Here is a 20,423-nt window from a genome sequence, read left to right on the forward strand (position 1 = left end):
TGAAGCCACCACACCACCATTTTACTACCCTGCCCACCGTTGTAAAAATAAGCTATAGAAATTCATTTGAATTCATTTCTACATTCGTTTTTACCAAATTGATTCTATTACAGACACCTTAATGCATACTTTGAAATTATTATTATGTGAGATAAACATACAAATAATAATAAAATAAATATGTAAAAACATTTTCTTTAAAGTATCATTTTTTGATAGTAAAGTGTTGCTGTGCCAACTACAATATTTAAATACTTAAATCCATGTTATTTCTTCCTTGAAACATTTAATAGAAATACTGTAAAGAGTTCCCTTATATTCATACGGAGGACTCGTTCTTCTGGGTAGTACCAATATGTCCGACCGGTACCTTCAAAGCCTTTCATTTGGCCAATAAACAACATCCGTAATCTAGTGTTTACATACATCATTGCCCCAAACCAGACTTGAGATATATGTGCAAAGCTTCAATCATTGGGCAAAGGGTACATTGGATGTCAAAGCCTGTTTAAGGCAGTGTCAACCCCAAGCCCTTTTCTAAAGTTAGGATATTTACTCAGTTGAGTTTGATGGCAGTTGATTCAGTCTGGCAACAGATGCATAGAGAACACCTCTAACACTTGAACTGAACAGAGTCATGACTGCTGGTAACACCTGCTCTGCCATGCTTTTGACAGCTGAACTAGGACACGTGACGGAGGAGCACGTAAAAAGATCAAAAGGAATTGTGGAATTGTCATACTTGCATAAAAATAAAGATACCTTAATAGAAAATGACTCCAGTGAAAGTAAAAAGTCACCCAGTAAAATACTACTTGAGTGAAAGTCAAAAAGTATTGGATTTTAAACATACTTAAGTATCAAAAGTAAATGTAAGGGATGAAATAGAAAGAAGTAGAAGTATATTATATTAATCAAACCAAATGGCACAATTTTATTTAAAAGAAAATGTATGTATAGTTAGGGGCACGCTCCAACACTCAGACGCCATTTACAAATAAGGTGTTTGTGTTTAGTGAGTCCGCCTGTCACGCCCTGATCTGTTTCACCTGTCCTTGTGATTGTTTCCACCCCCTCCAGGTGTCGCTTAATTTCCCTGGCATATTTATCCCGTGTTTCCTGTCTCTCTGTGCCAGTTCGTCTTGTATGTTCAAGTCAACCAGTGTGGTTTTTCCCTGTGCGCCTGCGTTTCTATTCTCTTTTACTAGTCCTCCCGGATTTGACCTTTGCCTGTTTTTCTGTACTCCATTCCCGCCTGCCTGACCATTCTGCCTGCCCTGACCTCGAGCCTGCCTGCCATTCTGTACCTCTGGAACTCTGAACTGGTTTTGACTTTCTGCCTGTCCGCGACCATTCTCTTGCCTACCCCTTTTGGATTGTTAATAAACATATTGGACTCTAACCATCTGCCTCCTGTGTCTGCATCTGGGTATCGTCTTGTGCCCTTATACCGCCAGATCAGAGGCAGTGAAGATGACCAGGGACGTTCTCTTGATAGCTGTGTGAATTGGACCATTTTCCTGTCCTGCTAAGCATTCAAAATGTAAGGAGTAACTTTGGTTGTCAGGGAAAATATATGGAGTAAAAAGTACATCATTTTCTTTTGGAATGTAGTGAAGTAAAAGTAATCAAAAACATAAATAGTAAAGTACAGATACTCAAACTATACACTAAAACTTAAGTACTTTGCACCACTGTTCAAGAGAGACATCAAGTTGTGTTGTGCCCCTTTCACATCTCACATAACTAATTTTACAGACACCACCTTGACTTTGCAGTTCAACCTGTTTAATACAGACCCAAAATAAACGAGCCTCTGAAGTGAAGCATATCATTTGAATCCAGAGAAGTTGGAGTCCCAGAGCCCCCAGTCAAATAACCATGTGGCTCTAGTTAAAGCCAGGAAGCCTGTCTACCGCTGAGGGGCCCGGGGATCACTCAAACGCCTGCAACACTCTGACAAAGATGAGTGGCTGTTTTTAAGCGGCTGTTTTGAGAGCTCAACTCCTGCTGCAAAGCTTTGTGGCACTCGGGGGAGTCGAAGAGGGAGATTGTGGAGAGAGAGACAGAACGATTCAGACAAGCAGAGGCAAGATGGTTCCTGGCAACATGAAATAGAGCATTTCCAGTAATGATCTCTACTGGTATTTTATTTACATAGTTACTGTGTGGCCCTGAAAGGCCTGGGTGCCGCTGGGAGAGGAGCGCTACAGATTAGCAGTGAAGTGAGCAACAGACGGAGAGAGGAGAGGGAGAGAGAGCTACAATATTGAAGATAACACTACAAATCTCTGGAATCACAGAGGAGCCACCAAAAAAAGACTGTGCAGTTTAATTGGGGCAAGTACTTTTGGAGTAGAACTAGATAGAGTGTGCAATTGGAGTAGCTGCACCAAGAGTGTGCAATATTAATACACTGCCTTATAGTGTGTATATAGATATTTTTTAAACTGCAATGGTTGGGAAAAGTTATTTCAGTATGAGTAAAACTACAACACTTATAGGCCCAGTGCAGTCAAAAACATGATTTCCCTGTGTTTTATATATATTTCCACCATATGAGGTTGGAATAATACTAGGGAATTGTGAAAATGATGATTAATGCCCTTTAGTGTAAGAGCTGTTTAAAAAGACCACCTGACATTTCTGCTTGTTTTGGTGGGATGGAGTCACCAGGTGGTTAATAAGTTAATACACCAAGAAATTGTTCATGCTAAGAAGCTAGTTTTGTTTCTTTTTGACCATTTTGATTGAAAACAGTCACATTAAGGTACTTAATTGTTACCCAGAAATGATTTGATATTGAGGTAAAAACGGCTGCATTTGGGCCTTTAAGTAACAGTGTAAGTAGATAGCCACTGATGAGGGAAAGTAGCTACTTATAGACAAACTAAATGGAAGATGTCAAAGTGAGATGTTCTGCGATTCTTTCGTTTTTATTTATTTATTTTTTTTACCTGTGATGTTGTAGAAATAGTGAAAGCAGTTCAGGTTCAGACTACATGGCTCCTTCTCTGTGGTGTCTGGACATTGTCTCCCTTCTCCAGGTGACCGGATGGCGTAGGCTGTCCGTTTCCTGCTGTTGTTGTAGCTGCATGGCTGAAAGGTAGGCACACTTTCACGTCAACATGGAGGGATTGAGCAAAAAAGAGGGAGGGTTGTGCATTTTTCTTATAGCTTAAATGATATACAAGTCCATATTGCAGCAAGTGATAAGAATTCTACGTAGACTGATCACTGAGCTGGAACTTAAGCCCCTTTTCAATGGAGAGCCCTTGCCACCGTGATGTCCATATTTATTGAACATAAAAGTCGATTCAACTGTGTGAATTTGCGGGCTTCTGGATTATTTCCCAGTTCTTTCTCCATATTTAATTGTCCTAAATAAAAGTGGATTAAAATTCCATGTTCTGATTCCATGTTCATGCCATTCCCAATTCCCAGGGCTGCCAACTTTTCCATATCCTCTCTACTGGCATTCCTGGAATATGTCATGCTTAGGAATTGTGTGGAAAAACGTTGAGGATGCTTCTCAAATAGATTTTCCATCCTAACATTCCTTCCATTCCATGTACACAGTGTGAGAGTGGGAAAAACACTGCCTCTGGAATACCTCCATCGCTGTAATGTTTTATTCGTCATGAATAAAACATGGAACAAGTCCCACTGGTACCAACGCGACTCCATGTTGAGATTGGAATTGTGGGAAGTCAGCATGTCAAGCACTTAAAGAGAATGGGGTGTGATTAACAATGGCTGGTGCCCTTTCAGGAAAACAGCAGGTGACGTCAAAATAGTTCCATCGCTCTTTTACAACCAATGAAATGTGTCAGAGGGGGAGGAGTGGACAAAGGCAGTATCCCCTGTTACTGCGGTTAACTAGTGGACTACTGGATGCCTCACAAGTCCTCAACTGGCCGCTTCATTAAATGGTACCAGCAAAACACCAGTCTCAACGTCAACAGTGAAGAGGCAATTACGGGATGCTGGCCTTCTTAGGCCCTAAAGCAAGGATATGCATATTCTTGGTACCATTTCAAAGGAAACACTTTGAAGTTTGTGGAAATGTGAAAGGAATGTAGGAGAATATAACACATTAGATCTGGTAAAGATAATACAAATAAAAAAACTTTATTTTGTATTTTTTTGTACCATCATCTTAGAAATGCAAGAGAAAAGCCATAATGTATTATTCCTGCCCAGGTGCAATTTAGATGTTGGCCACTAGATGGCATCAGTGTTTGTGCAAATCCAATGATCCAATGAACCATTGCATTACTGTTCCAAATTTTGTATCAAGACTGCCTAAATGTGCCTAATTTGTTAGGCACATGTTCAAAATTGCGCACGCTCCTCAAACAATAGTTTGATATTCTTTCACTGAAATAGCTACTGTAAATTGGACAGTGCAGTTAGATTAACAAGAATTTAAGCTTTCAGATATGTCTATGTCCTGGGAAATTGTCTTGTTACTTACAACCTCATGCTAATCGCATTAGCCTATGTTAGCTCAACCGTCCAGTGGACACCGATCCCAAATAAGTTTTAATCAGAACAACAGTTTTCAGCTGTGCTAACATAATTGTAAAATAGTTTTCTAATGATCAATTAGCCTTTTAAAATGATAAACTTGGATTAGCTAACACAACGTGCCATTGGAACACAGGAGTGATGGTTGCTGATAATGGGCCTCTGTTCGCCTATGTAGATGTTCCATAAAGAATCTGTTGTTTCCAGCTACAATAGTCATTTACAACATTAACAATGTCTACACTGTATTTCTGATCAATTTGATGTTATTTTAATGGACAAAAAAAATGTGGTTTAGTTTAAAAAAACAAGGACATTTCTAAGTGACCCCAAACTTTTGAACGGTAGTGTATTTCTTTTTGATTCTTTTTCTGCTTCCGGGGTGGAAGAAATATCACACTGTGAAAGATTCACAATCCATTTATACTAAGACAAACAAACTCCTTATGTTAGGTTCCAGTCTCTTTCAAAAAGTGAGAAATGGGTACCACAGTTTAAATCCCAGGACTTCATATCACAGAATCAGTGGGTGAATTTTAAAAAACTATCCTACAGATCCAAGGTCAGTTCTTACCACAGAAATGTACTAGTGGTTCTTAGCAGGCTGCAGCGACTCCAGAGAGGCCAACAATTTTGTACACATCCAGGATACCTCTTACCACAGCCATCACATACACATCATACATACATGAATAAAGATGACTGGTCTCAGACCAGTTATTCTTACCAGGCTGCAGCGGTTCCAGCTGCTCCAGTCAGAGAGGACACAGTCCTCGGGGCAGGGCAGCCGGCTTCCCCGCGTCCCCAAGGGCATGTCCTCCGGGTCACACAGGTAGTCCTCCACCGACTCAGATGGACCGTCAATAGTGTTCAGCATACACCTACGGGATTGGCCCAGAGATGTGTTCATATGACCTTACATAGTCAAAACGTTTTCCATTCAAATCAGCTGTCAATCAAATGCAATATATACAGCATATTTAAATGCATATGTTGAGGACCATGGATTTCTACTGTGTGTGACACAACGGTCTTCCTATGAGGGAGTAGAACATTGCTTGGGATGGTTTTATTTAGTGTAAAGTAGTGTGATGTAGTGAAATGGTATAGTACCTGACTTTGCGGGTCTGGACTCCCTCTCCACAGTTCTCCTTCAGGTCCAAGTTGCTGACCTTCCATACACTCCAGGGCTCAGCCACCCACACATACTGACTACAGTCACTAATACATGGCACAACCTCATACACCTGGGGGAAGGCACCAGGCAAGGGATTTGACATGAATGTGTCTATGGTTATTACCTCCGTTATCATTGAGTTTGTGTGACAAGAATAGCGTCAATGATATTACTGTGTTGAGGTGATTAAGATATTACCAGAGGTGTTTTGTTAGTGCTTAGGTCTATCCTTTTTTGATCCTACCTCGCTACATCTAGGAATGTTCTGTACAGTATTATGCAGAAAAATAGATATTCTGTATGTGGGACATTGTTGACAATATGAATTCATAATACTGAAAAGGGTCTTACCTGGGCCTATTGTGTTCATCCGTATCCCGTGTGCATTGTGGAATGAAAGTGGGATAGATTTAGTATAATTGGTATAAATGCAAATATTTGGTATAATTTGGTATAAATGCAAATATGGAACTGCCACGATCAAACATTTGATTAATGTGACATTGGAAATAAAAGCTTCCTTCTGTGGAGTCCCCTTAAGAGAATTCAAACACTGAGAAACAGATCAACATGGCTTGAAACGAATCCACTTCTCTGAATCTATTTCTATTCATATCGAAGGTAAAATATTTCACTTCTCAAATCAGGAATCAGCCAGCTCACAGAGGCATTAGTGTGGATAGATCCATTTATGGCATCCATTCCTCTGGCTCTCTATTCTACCCAGCAAAAGCAATTTGGCAATCTAGAGAGAAAGTAACGGAGAGTAATGCAAACTGAATATTTTCATAAATATTTAATTTGTTTCTCTCTCCTATGTGTTTGTAATAATGTGTTTCTAACACAAAAACGTTTTTATTTATCACAAATAGTGCCTGAAAAAAACAATATTTATATTAGGAAAAAATGGCATCCATATTAGGAAGTCCCTCAGCTGTCAGACAAAATTCTTACAAGTAAACATTAACTAATTTCTACATTAGACAGTCTTGTGAGTGTTTCTCGTGCTGTACCTGGTTGATGTGGTCCAGTTTGGGGCAGGGTCGCCCTCCGTTGTAGGGTTTCTCCCGGAGCCACTTGGAACGCACTTTGACCCCGCTACCACATGACTTGCTGCAGCGGGACCAGTTGGACCACTCGCTGAGCTTACAGTCTGACGGACAGGGGATGATGCATGCCTCCTCAATGTAGCCTGCATGGAGGAGAGAGAGAGTGGTGTGAGAAGGGCCAGGAAAAGAGGGGCCCATAGAGGCCATCAGGAGCCCTTCCTTTCCAAGGTATAGCATCTATTTTGGTCGGATTGCGATAAGGTTATGACATACGATAAAACTTAATGGCATGTTCATGACATTTTCACGGAGGAATTAAAAGTACTGAGCAAAAAATAAAGTGTTACCCTTTATGTTTTTGTTTTCTATAATAAACAATAATATAATAATAAACTTGTGTGTCTTGGAAATATTGTATGTGCAACTTGGAGAAAATCCAAGGTTTTCCGTTATCACATGACCAGAAAACCGATACTAGCACCAACAACATGAGCAAATAATGACTCAACTGTTGATTCACAGAGACTGTCGCTTTTGTGCTAAAACAATAGAGCTACACTTCAGGGTCTCATATGAAGCTGTTATATGAAGTTGGAAAATACACTTGAGCAGTGGTTTGGGTCGACTGTAAGCTTTTTCATGTAATCTATGTTTCCTCAAGTGGCTGATAGGGTCATGACATGGTAACTGGGTCTGGCTGGCTTAAGCATCTTACTCTGCTTATTACTCCTGTTTATCTGGATCCCTACATCCCCAAGCCCTGATATCCTGTGTCTGTCTCGACAAAACACACAGAGGTCGCAGTCTAATTCACTGGAAGAGGTTATCCATGTGAACCACTGGCTACATTTCAGTGGAGAACAACACGTTCCTTCTCTATGCTTTCACGAGACAGTTGTTAATGAACTGGAATGTACAGTTTTTCCGTATACGTGTGAGGGCTGGGTCTGAACTGAAGCTTCAGGGTTGAAGGCCTGAGGCTGTACTATTGTATAACAGCATTTCCCTGTGGCCTCATCCAGATTTAATTGGAAAACATCTAAATCAACGAAGTGAACACATAAGGAGACTCAATGAAGTGTTTGTGCATGAAATTCACTTTTTTGACAACATTCTGTCTTCCTGAAGACTCTCTAGGTGCTGGAAGTGTGATTGATTGGAAGCCCTGGCTACTAATCTGCTACCATTGTCAGCAGTATTTAACCCTGGAATCCTGTTCAAACATAGGAGTGATGGGACAGACCACGTGACAGGAAGACAGGAAGACCACGTGACAGGAAGACCACGTGGTAGGGAAAGAAGCCTCTCCGATCCCAACAAGGGTGACCCTAGTGGCACAGTGACACGTCTTATTGTCATGTGACATTCCATACACTAGTGGAGGCTGGTGGGAGGAGCTATAGGAGGACAGGCTCATTGTAATGGCTGGAATGGATGAATGGAACGCTATCAAACACATCAAATCCACACGGAAACCACAGGTTTGAGTCCAGTCCATTTATTCCATTTCACAATGTAATTGGGACAATCTTTTAATGTTGCATACCTGTCTCATTAAACGCTTTCAATGTCTAATTTATAGTTGGTTAGAGCTATTGACATTTTAAAATATTGTAACATACACACTGTGTGATCTAGTGATGGTCCCTAACTAGCCCCTTACGGATAACGAATGTCAAACCAAATTGACCATGGGCATTACGATGGGTCACGTGCAGCTACGCGTTTCTGAGTTGATGATTACTTGGGTGCTGCCGGCTGTGGGCAGGATTGAAATAAACCCAACCCAAGGAAAACATACACGCTACCCTTCATTCCGTGACGTACCATTGTTTTCCTAATTATCTCTCAAATCTCAGTTTGGACGTGACTGACTGTATGTGCAAAATTATCCTACTTACACAAATTTTGACACTAGAACAAATGTTTCTGACTAATATCGATGCCACATAGGCTATTTTCTACCAAAGAAGTTGTTTATTGCCTTCAATTTCTCTTTAAGCCAGCCCAATGAACTGAAATCATCCCTTATGCCATGTAGTTCATGGACCCTCGCAAATGTGTTCATCCCCTATACATCTGCATTCAACCCCCTGCTACAGTTCTGTTCCTACAGTGCCAATTCCAATCAGTGGAATTAGAACCAGAGAAGGTCTATAAATGTCTGATTGCTACTACAGCTACAGTGTAAAGACAGTTTCAAACCAAAACACATTTTCATGTATAGTTGTCCGCTGTGTGTATATAGGGGTGTGGTAGAATGGGAGGATATGAAGTGGGAGAAACACTGCATATTGTATCACATTTCTTGAGGGATTCATAGAATGGATGTGTTGCTGTTTAATCAGAACTTTTCTGTTCCACAGCACAGCTTAGATTTAGCACAACCCATTGCGTTCACCAGATTTTTTTTGCTGCATCATTTCAGCAGTTTGGAAGTGCCCCAATCATCTTTTAATACCATGACAGCCCCTCTTCCTCCCACTACATTAGCTAACCCTAATCCTCAACAGCACTCTCCTGCTCATGTAGAGAAGTTCACTAGCCCTTACAAATATGTCGGCCCCCAATCGCCTCCAACTAAACCACATCACCACCACAACAACAATGCTAGAGGTTACTGGTCCTTACCAACATGTCAGCCTTACTACAAGCCTTCACCTGTAGCACAGATTCCCACAGTGACCTCACTCCCTCTTAACTACCCAATTCATGTCAAGCCAAGGCCAAGCCTCCCCCATAGTGTATAATCATAGAAAAGGGCATGGCCGAGTTACAAAGTACAGAATCCATACTAGGAACGTTGTCAAGGTGAGCCGTGAGGTCTGAGGAGGAGGAAGGTTCCTAATATGGATTCTGTACACATGGTCACTAGTCAGTATCCCAACCAACACCTCTTAACCCACCATGGAGACTTGAACAATTCACATGTGAAACGTTAACCCAAAAAGAATAGGGGAAAACTCCACAGACTCCAACAAATCAGCAGTAGATGATCTTGTTTCGTTAAAGCATCACCGCTTGACTCCAAAACTTTAAAAGGACTTTGTATGTCGTCGCGGTGAGCAACACAGCCTTTTAGCGTTAGTCCTCGCTTCTATTGATATCTGGTGAGAATAGAGATAACTACATTCGATGATCTCTATCACAGCCTGGGGAAATATGTCACTCTACACACAGTGATGGAGAGGACAGTGTTTCCTCTTATATTAATAGTAACCCAGATGATGGGAGGAAGACAGAGGGAGAGAGAGAGGGAGAGAGAGCAAGAGATATAGAGAGAGAGAAAAAGAGAAAGGGAGATGAACACTGTGACTGACCCAAACTTAAGGAAAGATTTGACTATGTACAGACTCAGTGAGCATAGCCTTGCTATTGAGAGGCCGCCGTGGGCAGACCTGGCTCTCCAGAGAAGACAGGCTATGTGCACACTGCTCACAAAATTAGGTGGAAACTGAGCTGCCCTTCCTAACCTTCTGCCAAATGTATGACCATATTAGAGACACATATTTCCCTCAGAGTACACAGATCTACAAAGAATTCGAAAAAACAAACCCGATTTTGATAAACTCCCATATCTAGATGAAATACCACAGTGTGCCATCACAGCAGCAAGATTTGTGACCTGTTGCCACGAGAAAAGGTCAACCAGTGAAGAACAAACACCACTGTAAATACAACCCACATTTATGCTTTAACCATTTGTACATCACTACAACACTGTATATATACATAATATGACATTTGCAATGTCTTTTTTTCTTTTGGAACTTCTGTGAGTGTAATGTTTAATGTTCATTTGTATTGTTTATTTCACTTTTGTATATTATCTACTTCACTAGCTTTGGCAATGTTAACACATGTTTCCTATGTGTAATCTCAGTTACAAAAACACATTATTCTAGAACACTATCAATAATTCCTTCCATAATAATATACAGTATACCTTGTCCCACAAACGTCCCAAAGTTGGGCTCCAGTCATACCCACTCCCAGGCTCTTACTAACTGAATCTCTGAGTCATAGCTTGGTCTCTGTTCAGAAACGCATGACACTGATGTGTTCATTTCTCCATCTCGCTCTGTGCTACTGCTTATATCAGTGCATGTCTTCAAAATTCAACTATTCTAAAAGCAATTTGTCTGCATGTGTCAAATTAGAGATGGTATCGAGTGTTCCTTTGCGCTTCATGTTTTAAGAACATGGAGATAAGAGCGATTCAGATAAGAAAAGTTCAGACAGGAATGTTAGAGAAACGAAATCATGTCAAATTCAGTTTTAAAAATAGTAATATTCATGAGAGTTCGAACTTTGAAAGTGGTGAAACAACTTCAATTCCTATACAGATATCGCAACGTTTTGTACACGCAGTGCTTACTGAATAACTGAAATCATCACTGGAGAGAAACCTAACAACCCAGTCGACCCACATCCCCGCCCTTGGCATCAAACCAAGCACTGTAGCTGTGATTTGGGGCAGATTTGGTGCTGGCAGTCATTATCAGAGATCAGGGGTCATGGTTAACGGAGCAACGCATGATGCCATTAGGTTGCACTCTCTCTGTGTGTGTGTATTAGTGTGTGAGTATTAGTGTGTGTGTATTAGTGTGTGAGGGACTCAGGAGGGATTACAGCTAGTCAACTTCCCCCTGGGGGGTACACACACACACACACAAACACACACACACCCAACAACTCCATCCCACCGTGGCTGTTGCATCGTGAGGTCTCCACCAGTCTGTTGTCCTGGTCGTAACACACCATGGCCTGGTAGCGGTAGCCCTGGCCACACTCCTTGATGTTCCCCTGGACCTTCATGCCCAGGAGGCTTTCCACCCGGTCTCCCCCGGCCAGGATGCAGTCGGACCAGTTGCCCACGGGCTGGGCATTGTACTTGTCACACGGGCAGTACTGGGTCTCGCTCAGAGGGTACATCTGGGTGTTCTTACACTTGTCCTTCTTCTTGCTTCTCCCTGCGGTGGAGAGAGGATAGGGGTTAGTAGGTAGGACGTTTGTGTTTGTGTGTGTCTGCCTGCCTGCCTGCCTTCCTGTCTGTCATGTGCAATTTTAAAGCTGAACTCCATCCTGTCACTAGGCATTAATATGCATCATTATGTTCTCATTGAGTAACATGTAAATATTCCACATCCAGATTAATTGGACTAGACCTCGTTAAAATTCTCAGGCTGCTCCCCAGAACAAGAGACTTGATCTAATAGTTGCTAACAGCATCTATGCTGCACTCGAGCAGGCTACATGCTACTTACCCTTCTCGCAAGGTCATAGCGTAAACTGAATTAGTCATGCTTCTTATAAGCTATAGAACTTCCTTAATGGACTGCCACTGTGCAGTCCATTCCTCAGTCTATTCCTCACCTACGAGTAACCTCTTCCTGGTTCGGACCCCCACACAGTCAGCTGTGCAGGACGAGAACTTGGACCAGTTGGTGAGCTGGCAATCGTCCTGGCATGGAAGCTGGCACCGCTGACTGATGGGGGGCATGGTGTTGGCAAACTTCAGACACTCTCCAATGTCTGCCTGCACTCCGTCCAGCTGGCGACAGGACACGGCTGTGGGGGGAAATCAAAGGCACAGTGTCCCTTACAGGGTTGGTGGCCATTTTGTCTGGGTCACAGAGATTTAGCAGGAATGGAGACATTGATTGGTTCGGTAGGGTTGCAGAAAAGGAGTGCTATGTAATACAGGGTGGTTGTCAGTTGAACACAGCCTCAGGCAGACAGTTTTTTTTATACTGCCAGTAACAACTCCAAAAGAAGAATTATGGTAAAATATAACTAACAATCAATACAGGTTCAATGTTAATATGTCAAATATGTTGTGTTTTGATTAAAAGGACATAACTGGAGATATTGCAATACGTGCTTTTCGTTACGCTGTAGACACTCGAGATAAGACTATTTTTCTACCCCCAAAGTAACCTACAAGCAGAGTTCTGCTCAAACTCACTCGGGCCTCTGTTGACTCTATACGTTTGGATTGCTGTAGCCTGTTGATATGTGTGGGGTTGTTTGTGGTGGCATGTGTGTTGACAGTGAGTGTGACTGGCGGTCAGGAGTGTTCCAGGTCCCTCCAGGTACACAGCAGTGAGGCGCTGTGATAAGCTGTGAGACGCCCCAGGGGTAAAGAGACACTGTGTCTCAGCATGTCTCAGAGAATGACAAGCAGTGACCTGGATTCTTTAGAGCCCAGGGATGTTAACGTCTACCATCACAGGCTATGAGAGTCAGCCCAACGCTACAGGAGGATTGGGGATGTCAGATCGTTTGCGTGAAGAAAAGGAAATTGTAATGTGTCTCTTTCCATTTATGCATATTAGCACTTCACAAGTGGCCATTTACAACATTGCCACTGATAATAGTTCTCCATTGAAGCTATACAACAATGGAATTATTACGTGACCTGAAAAAAAAACACTTTTACAATACTTTGTAGTACAGCTTCTTTTATCTACGGAAGGCGAGCCATTCCTGTACGCAAGTAAAAAGTAAGCTTCAATATGCTGTCATATGGTGTTTGCTTACAATTGAAACATATTTACAGGTTGTAGTCCTCCAGAGGGGGAATGTAGCAGCTCTCCCAAATGGAGCTGTGATTAAAGCTGCATGAAAAGAGCCTAAGGTACCTGGGTACTAAGAAACACCAACTGTCTCAAGCAAGGTGGATGCCTAGTCATGAACACATTGACATCCTAAATTCACTGAGGGATGACAAAATGGTGTCCTCAGTGCTGTGGGGAGTGTCAACCCCAGTTCACGTCTTCGTCTAAAGGGGGGGGATTTGACAAGTGGTTCAAGAAGCACAATTTGCCTCTCCTAACCTTGCCAAATCCATCTGTTTTCTCCTGGCTGAGATTCAGAGGCCACAAAGAATGTCAATTTCATTGTGGATGTTTAAATTGGATAGAAGAGAAAGTAATAGAAGGGGATTTGTGAAGGGAAAAAGAGATGGTTAAAGGATGTCATTTCACCTCTTGTTTGAAGACCTGGTCCACATGTCTCCTGAGCCCCTGGGCTGTCCTCCCTGATGTTCCATGGCACCAATTGACACCTTCTCCATTTGTGTGACTTCCACCTGCAACAGAGGAAGTATTGTGATGATGATGATGATGATGATGATTGTGATAATGATAGTGATGTTGAAGGTGATTATGATCATCAAGTCAATGTCAACATAATCATTCAAATCATCATATTCAACATTAACATTATCAGCAGACAGTAGAGGTAATTAGTTTATAATACCAATACACTTTACGAGTAAGAGTTGCTAATGATAGTAGCAATAGTATCACCATTGGTGTAATCATATCCATGTACAGTGACTTCCGAAGGTATTCATACCCCTTGACTTATGTGTTACATCCTGAATTCAGAATAGAGTAAATCTATTTTTTCTCTCACACATCTGCACACAATACCCCATAATGACAAAGTGAAAACATATTTGTAGATATTTTTGTACATTTATTGAAAATGAAATGACAGAAATACAGTATCTCATTGACATAAGTATTCACACCCCAATACATGTCCGAATCACCTTAGGAAGCGATTACAGCTGTGAGTTTTTCTGGGTAAGTCTCTAAGAGCTTTGGACACCTGAATTGTACAATATTTGCACATTGTTCTTTTTTAAAATATCCAAGCTCTGTCAAGTTGGTTGTTGATCATTGATGGACAACAATGTTCAAGTCTTGCCATAGATTTTCTAGCCAATTTAAGTCAAAACTGTAACTTGGCCACTAAGGAGCATTCCATGTTGTCTTGGTAAGCAACCAGTGTATATTTGACCTTGTGTTTTAGGTTAATGTCTTCTTGCTGGGTCCATGCAACTTATTATGTGAGTTGTTAAGCACGTTTTTACTCATGAACTTATTTAGGCTTGCCATAACAAAGGGGTTGAATACATTTTAGCTTTTCATTTTTTATTAATTTGTAAAAATGTCTAAAAACATAATTCCACGTTGACGTTATGGGGTATCGTGTGTAGATCAGTGACGCACAGTCTAAATGTAATCCATTTTCAAATTCAGGCTGTAAAACAGCAAATACGTTCTGAAGGCACTGTATAACTGTCAGTACTCTTGTTACTGTGCTGTACCTGTAACCAGGGCAGACTTTAGGAGCCTCGCAGTCCTTCTCCTCCTCCAGCACCTCAGGACAGTCTTGGCCCCCGTTGGCTGGCAGCTGGAGGATGACACGGTTTCTTGACTGCTTCGTCTTCTGAATGTTACCAGCTGACAAAGCAAACGGAGTACATGGAGCATTACTTTAATTCTATATGATAATTAGATTTTCAAACACCGGAAATGGTCACAGTCCCCAAACCTGTCTGGCTCACTGTTGGACTGTCTGCCACAGTGTACACCTCTCTCAATCAGGGAGAGTGAAGTAGAGCTAGAGCTAGGTCACAAGGTTATGTACCCTCCCCCTCACTGGGGCGCTAGATAGAACTTTGTGGACTAACGCAGATCTATGAAAAAAATATCTATGTTCTTTCACAGAGAACACGCTTCATTTGGGAAGTCCATTTGATTGTGAGATAAATTTGGGTCGTGGGATCACAATTTTTTGCCTTTTCTAAGATCTCTGCCAAGCAGGGAGGAAAAATCTACCCAGGACCTACTGCACATGCAGCAACACATGCACGAGGGGGAACTCCTCATAAACACTACCCTGTCACTGGCAGTTTTCTAAATACATTAGGACATCATCCTTTTACTATATTATCAGAAGCATCATCAGACCTTGGTAGTAGCCTATTTCATATCTCTCTTTCGATGCATTTCTCTGGAAACCAAGCAGACGCCTGAGAAACATGGATAAATGTCTAATTCTGATGTGAGACTGTGAGAGCTGGTAGCTATTATGAGCTCGAGAAATGTAGCAAACTTTCCCCCACCTTTTAGATAAGAAAATATCCGTCTACCATTCTGCCATGTCAACCATCCATCCAAATCAAATAATTCCATGTGTCCGTCTTTGTCAACCCAAACGTTCACTCACGTAGCCTATTCCATGATATGGGATAATCCAAAGAGCAACACAGCAGCTGTTGATTGCCAGGAATCATCAGTCAACACGTAGCCTTTGCTATATATAATCAACACACCATTTTCAAAGACTATGGTATTTGATGCAAACACACAAAAATACTTTTGCATTTGATTCAATCACATCACATTGTCTCGTTCGTTCAAGGAAGGCAATTTGGCCCTGGCTTTCAAACAAAATATTCAATTTCGCTGTCATTACAGAACGTAGATTCTTTTCGTAGATATGCGTTAGTCCACAAAGTTCTATCTAGTGCCCCAGTGAGGGGGAGGGTCGCATAACCTTGTGACCTAGCTCTAGCTCTAGCTCTACTTCACTCTCCCTGATTGAGAGAGGCGTACACTGTGGCAGACAGTCCAACAGTGAGCCAGACAGGTTTAGGCACTTTGACAAATTTCAGAAATTTGCCGTTGTTCCTCTTTAAATTACTTTGAGACATTCCATGTCAAACTGACATATCCAGGGCAGAGTGGGCGAATGTTGACTGCTTTATGGGTTGCAGCAAAATCAACATAGTCGTCAAGTTCAAATCTAATGATGAAGCAACGTGAAGAAGACGGATGCTTTCCCCACGATCAGCGGTATTCCCAATAGACACACCCTTGAATAAATACAATAAAGAACTATAACGTTCTGCCAGAGCTCTGACTATGGACCGGTGATTCTCAATCCTGGTCCTGGCGACCCGAAGGGGTGCACATTGTTGTTTTTGCCCTAGCACTACACACCTGATTCAAATCATCAACTCATAATCAGGCTTGGATGAATTGAATCCGGTGTGTCGTGCTAGGGCAAAAACAACAATGTGCACCCCAGGACCAGGGTTTGAGAGCCACTGATCTAGACTGATTAAGATGTAGTTTTATGGTCCAGGACTGGCAAATCATATTATATGAGTGCATTACAGGCTCTGTGTATCCCTGACCTTTAGTTTCAACCAGTGTGGGTAGGAGGCAGGTCATCCTATACAGCAGGAGAACATCAGCACTACTATCAAAATATACAACTGCGACTGTGTGTGTGGCGAGGGCCAAAGATTTATGCTCTCATGCCAAATAAAGAGGTCATCGAAATCTGAACGATGATGATTTCATCCCATAAATCAACGTAATGTATTCAACAATGTCCTCCAGCTGTGGCCATGGCTGTCTGACAAAGGTGACCTGGTCTGAAGGCGTTTTTATTACAGCATGAAAACAACAACAACAACAACAACCACAACATGACACCCTGTCACTTGTAGCCACAGGCTAGTATGTTTTCTGGGTTGCACTAAATTAGGTAATCTTAAGGCCCGTCTACATGCCAATCTGTCAAATGAAATATCTGTAATGAAACGAGAGGAATACAATTTAAGGAAACTGTAATGAGTTGTTTACATTGCATGCATCACCTAATTGGTGGCAGTTTCCTTATTCGTCCCAGTTTTACATTGGTTCATAATATAAATGATCTCCAAATGATGCTTCATGATAACAGCTGACATGCATAATATTCACCCGAGCAGTTGGATAAGCAAGACATTCCTTTTAGGAGAGCATTTTTGGTCCATAGTTCTTAGTTCCCAAGAGACTTACAATGAACAGGTACAGATGTATGATATTAATTTGAGCCAGTTATCTACAGCAGGAAAATATTCCTGCAGCAACAGAAAATGTGAATTATTATTATGTGAAATATAATTAGTAGACATTTTTTGTAGGGGTCGATATGTTTTTCGTAATGGAAAATGAAGTCTGAAATTTCAGTGGAAATTATAAACTAAAATTATAAGCCTTTTTAAGCCTCAAATACACTGCATAGCAGGTAAGTTATCCTGCAACAGGGCGATCAAATTAAGATCCTACATCTGTAGGGTTGTTATTTGTGTGCATGTCTTTGCACAGTAGCTTGAATTCTTCTTTCATACCTGCATCACAGGTGGGAGAGCACTGGGACCAGTCGCTGAAGGGGGTGACGATGCAGTCCCTCTTACAGGGCATTCGACACGGTCGCACTGTACCTGGACGAGGACTCTCAGGACATCTACATGGTAAACATACACACACTACTGGTAACACATGCAAACATATAGCTGGTAACACACAGACGCAGGCTTCTCACTTTGGCTGCAGGAATTCAAATTCCTAATCCGATTGGCCAAGAGCCATGGAGCTATCGAGGGACAGTGGTAGATTCTTGGCTTAGAAGATAGTCCTCTCAGAAAGTACGGTAGCCTGCTTGGCTTCCTACTATGTAATTTTTTGTTGTTGTAAAACCACTTGGCTTTTACAGAGAGAAATCCAGTGTTTCTGAAGCACAAACTAGGACAACAGGAAGCAACTGTCTGTTAGGAAGTCCTATGTCTTATGTCCATGTCAATCGATACCACTGACAGATGAGGAAAGAGAAGATCATGTCATGTCTTATGTGGGGGCAATGTGAACATTACCTACAGTCTACGGCTTTGGCAGCCTTTCTTAATATTCATTCATTTTCAATGGAGAATCTGCATTTAATTCCTCCAGGCTAGATTCAGTTCACTATAGATAAGACCCTCCATTGATTCTATTACTGGACGATAATCCGTTAGATCGCTGGGATTGTGATTGGAGCCGGTCTTCATATTTAACGGACAAAGGGTTATATGTAATCTTCAGCCTATAGTTATAAGTACCTCTGATCCCCAGTGAATGGCCACTGGATGAAGATAAACAGGGGGAAATTGTCCGTCTACATCAAGTAATCTGATTTTTCGGAACATGGGCTCTCCTGGGGCTTTTTAAGTGATGTTCCGGCTCTATTTCCTCATCCTATTGCTGAGATAGCATAGATAGCCTAGCTAGCGCTGATCATCTGGCTCAGGTTCACACACTGGGAGTAGGAGCAGTCTTCTCCTGGGGTTGCTCCACTCGTTAGCGCCGTGTCGTCAGGGGAGAAATAGGGCGCCTCAGGGTGCCTCACACGCACAATGTAATAGTGCAGCAGGCAGCCATGCGAAGAGAGGAGAGATTTATGTTTAATACCAATAGAGAGGGAGCTAAATCCCTCTTTAGTGAGACAAATCCTCTGGCACGTTCGTACACTGTTTCTACACTCCAAAGCAGTGCTCGGGGATGGAGAATAGAGAGCTGCTGCTGCTGATGATGATGATGATGATAAATATGGGTCAGGCTTGGATCAAATCAGTTTCCTATTTCCTCTTTAGGTTTAAAGAGTTTACACGAATGAACTGCATCAGCAACAGGCGCAAAGGTCATGGGAACCTGTTTAAGGACAAGCTACTTCAGAAGACTTCAAAAGAGAAGCCTACAGGTAGCAATCATCTAGGGAAAACAATAGAAGATGAGACACGACAACATGACCCAGATTGAGCTTTTGAGCTGAGCATTAAGCACCTCACTACACCTCACAGGACTAATGCTGGATGCCCTCCGGCAGACAGAGGCATCCCTACCGTTCCTTTTCAGTTTTAACGACGTTCCAGACGAAACACAGCAAAATACGAGACACAGCAACATGACCCAGATTGAGTGGTTGACCCGAGCACTTAACTACCTCACATGACTAATGCTTAACTAATGCTTAACTAATGCTTAACTAATGTTTAACTAATGCTTAACTAATGCTTAACTAATGTTTAACTAATGCTGAACTAATGTTTAACTAATGCTCCAGCAGACAGAAACATTCCTACTGTTCCCTGTTACTTCAATTGTATTTTAGGCCAGGTGTACTGATAGGTATTACGCGAATTTGGAGGCTAAAAATGTAATTACATTCTCATTGGAAAAAAAACACAGGCCGTGTTCATTGCCAGAACACAATACCGACGCCACAGAAAACTTCACCGCTATTGAAGCATGCAGACTTTTCGACTAGACATTAGATTATCCAATTAAAGCAGCCTCTGGTTTTCGCCGACTTGTTTTCCCTGCTAGTGTTATCACGTCTTAATGATCTTTCAATGTAATGATTTGTAGTGAGGCAAGAAACGCAACGTTTACTCTTGAGTCTGTCCCACAGCACATCATTAATAAGAGTCTGCTAGGGTAATGTTTTTTTGTTCTGCTATTTCCTATTATCGCTTCAATAATCTGTTCGGCAAGAGATTCTTCCAGATGAGCACACTGTGTGGTTGAACAGACAGTGAAGAAACGTCGCAACCCACAACATTTTGAGAGACTGCAAAAGCACACACAGCCTGGCACAAAACGATAAGCACTAATTAAATTCATTATTAACAAGTACAACAGCAAATCAAACACATTTTTGTTTAATATTCGGGGAGAAAACAGCTCCGGCTTTGCGTACGTTTCTTTGGCCTCTGTCTCGACAGCTTTCAACCATCCGTCACTGTCATCCACAGTGACTAAACGCAGTTGTCGTTAGGACACATCCATGTACTTGACTATGACTGTCAAACACTATCACAATTATTCATCCCAACTCCTTTTCCGACAGTCCAAGTAAGCATCAGTGCAATCACACAAACGCATCGGGCGTCAATCCCCATGCAAATTGTCACAATCAATAAACCAAGATGTTTTAGTTCCAAATCCCACTGCAGTACTCTGTATATAGACGGATAGAAGAGTATGCCTGAGGGAGTG

The 20,423-nt window shown here is 41.8% G+C and overlaps 1 protein-coding gene across 2 annotated transcripts in view; it reads right to left on the reverse strand.

Moving 5' to 3' along the window:
* The window catches only part of LOC110534798 (thrombospondin type-1 domain-containing protein 7A), a 106,870-nt gene that overhangs the window by 11,310 nt on the left and 75,137 nt on the right, over positions 1-20,423 (reverse strand). For both annotated transcript variants that reach the window (XM_036946705.1, XM_036946699.1), the window contains exons 10-18: positions 17,741-17,856; positions 14,879-15,014; positions 13,746-13,849; positions 12,133-12,327; positions 11,463-11,729; positions 6,720-6,899; positions 5,644-5,782; positions 5,258-5,411; positions 2,958-3,099 (exon numbers count right to left, since the gene is read on the reverse strand). In XM_036946705.1, coding sequence (XP_036802600.1) covers positions 2,958-3,099; positions 5,258-5,411; positions 5,644-5,782; positions 6,720-6,899; positions 11,463-11,729; positions 12,133-12,327; positions 13,746-13,849; positions 14,879-15,014; positions 17,741-17,856 — 1,433 coding nt within the window. The remainder of the gene's footprint in view (positions 1-2,957; positions 3,100-5,257; positions 5,412-5,643; positions 5,783-6,719; positions 6,900-11,462; positions 11,730-12,132; positions 12,328-13,745; positions 13,850-14,878; positions 15,015-17,740; positions 17,857-20,423) is intronic.

Source organism: Oncorhynchus mykiss, chromosome 2 (genome assembly GCF_013265735.2).
Source record: "Oncorhynchus mykiss isolate Arlee chromosome 2, USDA_OmykA_1.1, whole genome shotgun sequence".
Classification (NCBI taxonomy): Eukaryota; Metazoa; Chordata; class Actinopteri; order Salmoniformes; family Salmonidae; genus Oncorhynchus; species Oncorhynchus mykiss.